This window comes from Spinacia oleracea, chromosome 4 (genome assembly GCF_020520425.1).
Source record: "Spinacia oleracea cultivar Varoflay chromosome 4, BTI_SOV_V1, whole genome shotgun sequence".
NCBI lineage: Eukaryota > Viridiplantae > Streptophyta > Magnoliopsida > Caryophyllales > Amaranthaceae > Spinacia > Spinacia oleracea.
In genome coordinates this window covers 187,953,623-187,965,304 of record NC_079490.1, presented here as the reverse complement: position 1 = coordinate 187,965,304, position 11,682 = coordinate 187,953,623, and the positions used below count along the sequence as shown (strand labels likewise).

The window sequence follows — 11,682 nt, the reverse complement described above, 5'->3', positions numbered from 1 at the left end:
GATTAAAAATGAGAATCAGAACCATGATTAAAGCATGCCTAAGATGCAAGGAAATGGGCAATATGCCGAGGAATAAGTGAAACCAGAGATCGAACCACTTATAACACAGTTAATGTGTTCTTGAATATTCACAGATATATAGAATTATAGAAAAATCAAAGTCTTGGATATTTTCAGAAATGACTTGTCAACAAGGTCTCCCCTGATCAGAAGTCAAATCTTTTGCTTGTGGAGATGATTGAGCTAGTGCTAAATCAGACACTGATAAAGTTCCTGACTGATCAACATCCAATTCTTCAAATTCTTCCATCATAAGAGATATATCATCCTGAGTAATTTTTCCCAACTCTTTGAGCTTATATAGAACAAATTCAGCAGCACTGAAAGAATCCAATATACAGAACAAAGTTAATGGGAGCACATGACTTACTTTGAGGAACCAAAAGTATGAAAATCCTCAAGAGAATAAAGACAGGGGAGAGAAAAAGAGAGGTTATACCAAGAAACATGATTTTTTAAAAGTTTACCCAAATTCAGTTAAGAAAAAAAAAAGTTTGGATAAGGGCTAATAACGAAGCTAAGATGTATAATATTCACTTACCCAACAACTCCATCTTCATCGATATCAGCTGCCTCAAGATCCACATTGGTCATATGTCGAGTAAGAACACAGTGGACAAGGTGCTTTTGTCTCTTTTCAGTATTTATTTCAGTAAGATAGAGGAAAAACTGAGCTAAGCATATTGTGCTCATCAGAATCCATACAACTGCAAATAAACGACCTCCTTCTGTCGAGAAACTGCGATCACCATAACCTAGCGTAGTAATGGTACAGCAAACACAGTAAAATGCATCTATGATATCCAACTTCTCAACACATGTCAAGAAGATTGTTCCAGTCATGACGAGTATCAATAGAAATACTAATGCCAAGATGAACTTGTATCTAGATTTGTTTGTTTCAATTTCCTTCATTATGTCGCCTGGACTGAGTTTTTGTCTCATATGCAAAGCTCTAACCAACAACGCCTCCTGCTTCTCAACAAGGTAATCTGCTCCTTTACTAAGAACCAATCCCACCAAAGCCATTCCTATGAAGACAAAGGCACAAGCAAAGAGCTTTCCAAGAACACTCTGTGGCACCAGGTCCCCATACCCAACTGTAGTCATGGTGACAATACAGAGATAAAGAGCATCAACTATGCCATTTGTCTTTAAACCATTGATTTGATGTCTGACTAAGTAAAAGCAAATACCACCAATAACCAGGTAAATGAACAAATATATAGCTACTCCCGTCAAACTAGGATGCAGACTCTCAAATTGGGATTCACATCTTCTAGTTGAAGCAATACTGCCATCTATTTCTCCAAGGGTGAGCTCATTGAGAGGTGCACTCTTTACCCGGCGAAACCTCCTCCTCTTGACTGCATTCTTTGATTCCTTTCCATGGAAGGATTGCGATATTAGGGACTCTTTTAAGTCGTTACTGGCCATCAGACTATGCCACATTACCAACAATTATTTCCAGCTATTGCCTGCAAAACACCAGAAGCTTTTTCTCATTAAAAGAGTAAGCAGTCTCAACATGAAAACACAAACAAGGATACACATACAATGCATCATAGTTATCTTATCATAACATACCAGTATATTTTTTGCCCAAGAATTCTTTCTAGAGAAATGGTTATACAAGGATTAACTTTGAAGTTTGAAGCGCGAAGAGGTCAAGAACGAATGTCTGGATTTTTAGCCAAATACATCCATTTAACTTTGGAAACTATGATCAATTTCAAGTAATTAGCCTAGTGTCTAATTCTCCATGTGACTTTTCTCGGAGGCGTACCTATTCATATCGTTGTTGTATAGATACTGAAGAACCAAATGGCATAAAAGTTCGGCAATCAAATATAAAAGAGGAGAGAAAGATCCTTAATCCCAATGGAGCTTTAATGAAGGAACTTATTCTAATTTCACAAGTTCACAACAATATTAATTTTGAGAAATTGACTGTCAATAACCTACATACCTAAATATTCTCCTTAAGTCAGCAAACTTTTTAATTTCATTTAGGAATTCGATCAGACCCCTCCAAAAGACCATTTGTTACTCCGTTTGGAAGTTTCCTTCCTTCATTAATGCCTTGTCATTCAATTCAACATGAGTATAAACTTCTCAGGAGCTAACTGTTCACTTTGCTTTCCATATTATTTTGACACTGTGACAAACTGTAAGCCAATAAACAGGGGAGTGTAAAATAATAATGGTAGTGTATCAGACAATTTAATACTCCGTAGCTACAAATTACCCTTGACTTCCACATTCCAACCTTTATTAAAGACCGTATACAAATAAACCCGATTTTAAGCTACTTTGTTAAAAGTCAAGTAAGTTTCTTGGGTACTGAATGTAGGTCTGTGACGGTTTGAGTAGTGATACTCTATGCCAGTCATCTTCCATCAAGAATTCAAGATACATTTCCTTACTTGGGATAAATGAGAATCAGGACACCTCAGTAGCAAAATCTTTGTATAAGAATATAAACCAAACATATTTGCTATCACATCATCATTATCATTATCATTACCCCATTGCCTCAAATAGGCTCTCGCAAGAAGCGGGGTAAGGAAGGCCGGGTGTACGCAACCTTACCCCTGCAATTGCAGAGAGGTTGTTTCCAATTGAACAAAAAGAGATAACGGGACGACAACGGGAAGACCATCTTCTACTTCATGGAAAGGAAGCGAAGAAGTTTTAAGAGCCATTTTGATTTAGTCCATTACATCCCACAGCCAAATGATCCACAAGAAAAATAATGTCACTATATAAGGTTCCTTATGGAAACAAAAGATTGCTTCTTTTTAGACACACGAGGCTTAGCATCATTATAATGGAAATATGATTGGTATGAATCACTAATCATTGCGTCTCCAACACAGTGAAGCACAGCATAATTGACTGACGCGTATCAGTGTACGGGATGCTAAATGCAAACTGAAGACTACTACTCCCTACTAGTACTACACCTCTGCAATCGTAATGCAGTGAAACCCACCAGGGAGGTTGGAGGTACGAACACAGTTCAATCCAAGGGTATAAACCACTTTTAACAACACCTCCGCAAACATAATGCCATGAAACCACCCACCACCTATTTACTGTAAAAAGTAAATACGATCACCACCTCACCTTATAGTGTATTTGATGTCAAAAAATCGAACACCCCCCTCCACCGAGAATGGGGCATTCATTGTAAAATGTAAATACCATCATCACCTCGCCTTATAGTGTAGAGTCTATTAGTCTGTATATCTCCAAATTCATTAAATAATCCACCACAAACATATACTGATATACCATCACAATAATGGACAACACCACCACCATAGCCAATGCATATACTATGTGATTGGACACATCTTCGCGCCTTCAGGTAAGTGAACATTGAAATTCTTAGTAAGACTAATTACAACTTGACCTTCCCAATTCCTACCCACCAAAACTGAGTTATTTTTGCTTAATAAAGAATTATTACTCTTCCCGCAAAAACAACACATCACAGGGTCAGCGGTTCAGACCCAATATTTAAAATTTGGATTCATGTACTAATGAAGTCTTGGCCTAGTGGTTAATACTGAGTGTCTATTTATGATAGGTTTCACGTTCGAATCCCCTCCCATGTTTGTAATTATTATTGCCTTGTGGCTCATTTGCAGCAGCCACAACAACAACAACAACAACAAAAAATTGGATTCATTTCTACAGAGTGTTGCTGTCAAAAAAACAAAAAGAAAAATATTGTAATCCGTAATCATTAATAATTGCTACCAATAAACCACCTCTAACATCCCCTAATCATGATCTATAGTACAATCGTACAAATAATAATAATAATAATTATTCTAAAATTGGAGCCCAATTAGTGGCTAGGCTCCCATCCAACTTTGTATAATAATAATTGTTTCGGGGTTGAAACGATAGTAGGAGCGTCCTTGGTATCTTGAGTTCCGGTCTCGTGCGGTGCCTGCAAGATGAACTCCGGGCCAAGGGGGGGTCCCCGAGGCGGAGCCTCCGACGCTCAAGTCAGTACAATTGATGTATAAAATGAGGTGTTTAGGGGAGAGAGAGTAGGGTGGATTCTCTAGGGTTAGAGAATGGCCCCTTTACCTTGCCCTTTGAGGGGTATATATAGTGCCTTTGTTGGGCCTTTGAGGCCTTGTAAGGGATATTGGGCTTGAGTGGATTTTATTGGCTTTTAGGTTAAAATGGTGGGCCCATTTTAACACCCCAACAAATGCCCCCCAGACCCAATTCTATTTGAAAAATGGGTTGGGTTTTGATTTTGATCACTTGGCAGTGAAAGTTAATTTTACCTTCGGCTCGGTTTTGTCCTTCGGATTTTTACCTTCGGCTCGGTTTGTAACATCGATTCGAGTTGTAATCTCGGAGCGATTTTTCACCTCGCTCTTCAAATCCGGAGATCTGTTTAAGAACGTGCTTCTAAAATCGGCTCGGATTGTAACATCGGTTCGAGTTGTAATCTCGGAGCGGTTTTTTTTTTTTTTTTCGGCTCGGATTGTAACATCGATTCGAGTTGTAATCTTTGAGCGATTTTTAACCTCGTTCTTCAAATCCGGAGATCTGTTTAAGAACGTGCTTCTAAAATCGGCTCGGATTGTAACATCGGTTCGAGTTGTAATCTCGGAGCGATTTCTTTACTTCGGCTCGGATTGTAACGTCGATTCGAGTTGTAATCTCGGAGCGATTTTTAACCTCGCTCTTCAAATCCGAAGATCTGTTCAAGAACGTGCTTCTAAAATCGGCTCGGATTGTAACATCGGTTCGAGTTGTAATCTCGGAGCGATTTCTTTACTTCGGCTCGGATTGTAACGTCGATTCGAGTTGTAATCTCGGAGCGATTTTTAACCTCGCTCTTCAAATCCGAAGATCTGTTCAAGAACGTGCTTCTAAAATCGGCTCGGATTGTAACATCGGTTCGAGTTGTAATCTCGGAGCGATTTCTTTACTTCGGCTCGGATTGTAACGTCGATTCGAGTTGTAATCTCGGAGCGATTTTTAACCTCGCTCTTCAAATCCGAAGATCTGTTCAAGAACGTGCTTCTAAAATCGGCTCGGATTGTAACATCGGTTCGAGTTGTAATCTCGGAGCGATTTCTTTACTTCGGCTCGGATTGTAACGTCGATTCGAGTTGTAATCTCGGAGCGATTTTTAACCTCGCTCTTCAAATCCGAAGATCTGTTCAAGAACGTGCTTCTAAAATCGGCTCGGATTGTAACATCGGTTCGAGTTGTAATCTCGGAGCGATTTCTTTACTTCGGCTCGGATTGTAACGTCGGTTCGAGTTGTAATCTCGGAGCGATTTCTTTACTTCGGCTCGGATTGTAACGTCGATTCGAGTTGTAATCTCGGAGCGATTTTTAACCTCGCTCTTCAAATCCGAAGATCTGTTCAAGAACGTGCTTCTAAAATCGGCTCGGATTGTAACATCGGTTCGAGTTGTAATCTCGGAGCGATTTCTTTACTTCGGCTCGGATTGTAACGTCGATTCGAGTTGTAATCTCGGAGCGATTTTTAACCTCGCTCTTCAAATCCGAAGGGGGGGGCATTCATAACAAGTAGTTTGTACAAGTCAGATCATCGTCATGAGTTTATGCAAGACAATAAATGACATACTAAGCATTCATTATCTGTTTAGCATTTTGACAAACATTTGGTGGGCACCTTTGCAAATGGCATTAGCATAGCTATATAATGAGTAGTTAATGTCTCCTTTACTCAATTAATAACATAATCTGTTTAGTTATGTCTTGATGCATAGGCAATGCGCAGCAATCAAAATAGATGTAGGTATAATAATTTTTCAAACATCAAAAAATAGATGGTGAAACTTAGCTCTTAGCTTGTGACTGAGGAATGGAGCTCGGCGGGTCAACCTCGGTAGCCCGAAGAGGCTGAGCTCGGGAGCTTCAGCTCAACTGGCTGACCTTGGGAAGCTTCTCCACTTCGGGAGATCGACCTCACCTTCGGCACTGAGCATCGCTGTTTGAGCCTCGGGGTCACTATGCTCGGGAGATGAGCTTCAAGAGTTTAGCTCGGGAGGCTGCTTCGGCAAACTGAGCTTTGGCGCTAGCCTCGGAGCTTCGGCAATGCTTGGAACTACTTTGTTCTACTCCGGGAGATCAGTTATAACCTCTCACTGTAGAATGGTAGCATGAATATGAACCTGACTTCATTGAAGCATTTTATCAAACACGTTGTGGGCACAACTGAATTGATGATGATGGAGTTGCCTTCGTAAGTTGTAGGAGCTGATTTGCTACTTAACTTGGCATAATATTTCCAAACACCTTGTGGGCACCAACTTGATATTTCCAATTGCCTGACCTCGGTGCGGTGCTTTAGACCACTGGTCAAACTCGAGAAGTCCTGGCTCGGGCATTGAGAAGTCAGTTTCAACCATGGGAGATCAACTTCAACCTGGAAAGGTCGGCTTCAATATCGACACTTATCGCCTCTGTTTTGACCCGTTCGGGTGATTTGGGTGTAGCAAGAATCCATTTTCGGGAAGTAGCTTACTGAACTATTATGAAGATGCTCCAACTTCCAGCAATTTGGTTTTTTCGGCACCGAGCTCAATCAAATGCTTGATATTATTATCATCTCAGTGCTTTTGTTCCTTTTCAAAAAGAAAGCATCTTTGCTGTGGTAGCCGAAGAACAAGAGATATCACCCAACATCATCTTTGACTTTTAGCAAAGTAGATCTAATGTTATGGTTTTCTCTTTTGAAGTAAATCGAGCAAATTGATTACTCAACTCGCAGTTGTGCGTATTTTGAGGTCTACTGGGCTAAAGTTTGAGCAAATTAATTACCCGATCATTCAAAAATGTAGCGACCATATTGGCCACTTATTATTTGTTTTGGTAAATCCCAAATGAGCTTGCCACCACTATCGAATTTGATAACCCGATCTGTTCACAAGCAGTAGCTCTTGGTCGGTTATTTCAGATTTCCGCCCATTTTATGGCTGAACACAGTGGTTATGAAAAGTGGATTTTCATGGGTTATTGTACTCGATCCCCACAGACGGCGCCAAATTGTTTCGGGGTTGAAACGATAGTAGGAGCGTCCTTGGTATCTTGAGTTCCGGTCTCGTGCGGTGCCTGCAAGATGAACTCCGGGCCAAGGGGGGTCCCCGAGGCGGAGCCTCCGACGCTCAAGTCAGTACAATTGATGTATAAAATGAGGTGTTTAGGGGAGAGAGAGTAGGGTGGCTTCTCTAGGGTTAGAGAATGGCCCCTTTACCTTGCCCTTTGAGGGGTATATATAGTGCCTTTGTTGGGCCTTTGAGGCCTTGTAAGGGATATTGGGCTTGAGTGGATTTTATTGGCTTTTAGGTTAAAATGGTGGGCCCATTTTAACACCCCAACAATAATAATAATAATAATAATAATAATAATAATAATTCCAAAATTGGCTCGGAAAATTAAAATCTAACACAGTATTATGGTTAATTTGCAGAATTCAATCAACAAACTTAACAGAATATTGTGAATATCATAAATCAACAAGCATTTATACTACTAAAAGAACATTGACTGGAAAAAAAAAGCTAACGACAGTAATTAATTAAAATTGGTAAAAAAAACTCTTACCAGTTTTGAAATTAGGCTAATGTCCAAAATGAAGATCAAAAATTTGAAATTATTACGATTTTGGCTATGTAGTGGAGAGAGACAGAGAAAATGACAGGGAAGATAAGCGATATGGTCAATTGGAAGAAACGAGAAATCGACAATCCAAATAGTGAGCCAAGTGTTAAAAGAGGCCAGGATTAGGATAAACCGGGGAGTGGCCGATTGCCCGATTGGGGTTCGTGGGCCGCTCTTTTCATTGCAGAAATACGCCATTATTTCGCTTGTCTAATCCGGATTTGGGGCGTATTTTGAGGGATAGGTTCTCTTCACCTTTCAATTTTTATCGCAGGAGATCGAACACGGGTCCTCCTACCAAGTTCAGCCACAATCAACATTGAAACAACAAGCAATTGATATCTCTTTATAAATACTCTCAAGAATCCCTTTAAAAAAACACATAACATTGGTTGGTTTTTCAAAAGATCTCTTCAATTTATTTTTTACTATTTAGTGGTCCACATATCAATAATAATTGTCTTTTACAACTAAAATTACTCTCCACTTTTCAATAAGAATCAATTATTGGCGGTGTATTGATCAACAACTATTTTAAAGTAACTCTCCATGAAGGGCTACTCAAGAGCCTCTAAAAGAGCCATAATGTTGGCCAAAATATAATTCTTGTTGGAGAACTACTTGGAGAATCACTACAAGAGCCCCAATGTACATATTCTAAGACGACAATGTTACAATAATAAAATTTGATCTTCGTGGTGCGTGTAGGAGTATTTAAAAATTTGTTATTATAATAATCACCATAAATTATAGGCAAACATTATTATTTACAACGTTCATCTAAAAAAAAGTTGAATATTACATGCTTACATGTATTGTTTTCATCTTTAGTCCTAATAATGGTTGTCAACTTGTCACTAAATAATGTTGCTTTGACTTTTTTCCCAATCAGATGCTTTTCTTATATAATAAAGATAATCAGAATAAACTAGTTCATTTACCATAATGACCTTAGGCGTTCCCTTATATAATAGATGTGATCATAATAAATTTATCTGATGATGCAATGATTTTGAACGCCACGATTTTGCGTTATTCTGGTGCAGTAGAACAAAAGCGATCACCCTCCAAGATTAGCAAAGCTCCGGAATTTGTATGCACTTACAAACCCAAATGAAGATCTAACTGTTTTTCCAAAACTAGAGAGTACTTTTAAAAGAAGCATTGTGTAACACCCTAATAATTCCTTGCTTTTATATAACCATTTTCTTATTCAAATAAATGAATTACTATAATAGTATTGTAATACCTAGTATTTTTTGAAATTTATAAATATATTTTAATGTATTTACAAAGTATTTTTACGAATATTAGAAATTTAAATTGCATTTAATACTGATTTAAATTTCGCTGCGTAATTCTGGTAAATAGCCTTAGCCATTATCATAGTGGCGGTAATATCTGGGTAATTCCATTATATTAAGTGGGAAAATGGTTTTATAAATATAAGGAATTATTAGGGTGTTACAAAGTGGTATTTGCAGAGCTCTAGTTTAAGAGCTGCTTTGCATTAAATAATAATGTAAGGTGGTAATTCTTTAAACTACGATTTAGAAGCTACTTAATAGTTATTCATACTATTTGAGTGGTTTGCGGAACTTTAGGATGTTTGAAATTTGTTTGTCGTGATCTAGCAAATAAAGTTCATTGACTAATCTAGAAGATCCATAAAACATCTCTTTAAAATAAAACGAGCAACTATTGTCTTTTATTAAAAAGCTAAATCCCTTAGCATCTAAGCAAGAAACAGAAATGATGTTTTTAGTAAGACTTGGAACATGGAAACACTCTTTCAGTTCCAAAACTAGCCCAGAGGGCAACGACAAATAATAAGTTCCTACAGCTAATATTTTAAATTTCATCTATTTTAAGAACTATGTAATATTGTGTGTTCCACGCTACATTGTTACAATGATCAATGTTGTGGGATCTTTTACGGTGATAACGTGTCACGCGTTCCTCGGAGGTATCAAGTATGAGCTGGCACGAACCTCTGGCAACCTGCAAAACAAGAATATTCCCGTAGGAATATTCCCTCCGATGCTTAAGTAAGTATAAGCTAGAGAGATAAGTAATTTGTAGAGAGAAGGCAGATCAAAGATAGTTTTAGGTTGGTGGGAATGAATTGAATGCCCTTTTACCTAGGGATCTGCACTATTTATAGTGCTAGGGTTTATTGGGAATTGGTCCCTCATAGTTGCATGATTGGATGTTTTTGCAAGATCGGGACACATGCCCGCACTATGCAACACCCCTTAAGGGTAACACTTAACTTCCATTGCTTCGTGCGTGCAAGATTTGTGATCGTTTTACAAAAATTAATAACTTTTATATTTTAAATTTAACGACAAATTAATAATCCATATTAATTTCACTAAATTTAGGCAAAAAAATCGAAAATTTATTATTCAAATTAATTTCCGATTACATGTATTTTTAGGGATTAAAATCTAGGTCATAAAATTTTATAAATTTTCAATTTTTAACAAATTTATGGTGGTTTTTAATCATGAGATCCTAATTAAATTATCAATTAATTATGAAAATCAAAATAAATTCTAAATTATTTGAAATTCAACAAATTAATTATAATTACAAATTAGGTTGTATAATTAACAAAATTAGACCTTAAAATTGTTCAACATATACAATATGTCAATCATAGATTCACGATTCGCAGCACGTTCGGATCCGCCTTAGATTCAACCAACTAAAATATTCTCTAAGGTTTTATGTGCACTCGGGAAACTCACAATGGTGATAGGCAAAAATTCTCTCTTGAATTTAATGTGTTGGAATAGAATAATAAATTGTGATCATGAATCACATATTTATAGGGTGGAAATAAAGGAGTTGTGATCCTACTAGCAATCGATTAACTAAATTCATTAGGACTCTAGTTAACTAATAACATTAGAATTCTACGGACAATCAAATTAAATACTAGGTATTTCAGATTTACCCTTAATGTCTAATTTTAGTAGATTTAGGAAAACAATAACTTGTGGCCCAAACTACTTGCCGCGCAAGTAGCTTGGCACACAAGCTTTCTTAGCTTGCAAGCAACAGGCCGGCCAAGGCCTTGCAGCGTGTGGCCTAAGCCCACGTTGCTGCGTTGTGCTTGGCGTCCAGCAACAGCACGCGACCATGAGCTGGGCGCTGCTGGCTTGCTCGGCCCCAGCGTGCTTGACGTCCAGCAACAACACGCGGCCCATGCGCTGGGCGCTGCTGTCTTGCTCATCCCAAGCTAAGCGTGCTTTGCTCCACGCGGGCTTGCTTGGCGTTGGGCCTGACGCTTGCGTTGGGCCTTGCGTCTCGCAAGCTCGTTCGTCGAGCATTCGCACGTCGCGCTTCCGATTCGTTTTCCGGTTCCGGAATTTATTTCGATATGATTCGAACAAATATTTACGTTTCCGTTAATATTTCCGATTCCGGAAATAATTTCCTTTTCCGAAAATATTTCCGATTCCGGTAATATTTCCGTTTCCAGCAATATTTCCGATTCCGGCAATATTTCTATTTTCGATAATATTTTCCTATACAAGCCATGTTTCCGTTTCCGGCAACATCTACGACTTGGATAATATTTATATTTCCGTCATGATCCATATTTCCGTTTCCGGCAATATCATCATTTCCGGAGTATTCTTTATTTTGCCTTTTGACGATTTCAGCTCCCACTGGAACCGAGATCCGTCGTTTCCGAATGTTCATAAATGGAGTAATTAATGAATAATATATTCACTTAAATACTTGATCCGTTCATGTACTATTTCTGTGACCCTACGGGTTCAGTCAAGAGTAAGTTGTTGATTAATATTATTAATTCCACTTGAACAGAAGCGGTCTCTAGCTAGGCATTCAGCTCACTTGATCTCACTGAATTTATTAACTTGTTTAATTAATACTGAACTGCATTTATTAGACTTAGCATTGAATGCATACTTG

The 11,682-nt window shown here is 38.2% G+C and overlaps 1 protein-coding gene across 2 annotated transcripts; it reads right to left on the bottom strand.

Annotated features, from left to right (window-relative positions):
* Positions 1–73: 73 nt before the first annotated feature.
* LOC110782732 (two-pore potassium channel 1) lies at positions 74–7,930 on the bottom strand. 2 transcript variants are annotated; one of them, XM_021986959.2, is made up of 4 exons: positions 7,678–7,926; positions 2,030–2,228; positions 602–1,538; positions 74–380 (listed from the first exon to the last, which is right to left on the bottom strand). In XM_021986959.2, the coding sequence occupies exons 3-4, from the start codon at positions 1,510–1,512 to the stop codon at positions 188–190; spliced, it is 1,104 nt and encodes a 367-aa protein (XP_021842651.1). In that variant the 5' UTR covers positions 1,513–1,538; positions 2,030–2,228; positions 7,678–7,926; the 3' UTR covers positions 74–187. The 2 variants fall into 2 exon arrangements, with proteins under 2 accessions (XP_021842651.1, XP_021842650.1); XM_021986958.2 differs by lacking the exon at positions 2,030–2,228 and having other exon boundaries at positions 7,678–7,930.
* Positions 7,931–11,682: the final 3,752 nt, after the last annotated feature.

Bases quoted from the DNA above. Each gene is read 5' to 3' on its own strand.
- LOC110782732 (XM_021986958.2), bottom strand. From the start codon at position 1,512: ATGTGGCATAGTCTGATGGCCAGTAACGACTTAAAAGAGTCCCTAATA. The intron at 381-601 runs GTAAGTGAATAT...GGATTCTTTCAG, and splicing joins GATGAAGATGGAGTTGTTGG to TGCTGCTGAATTTGTTCTAT.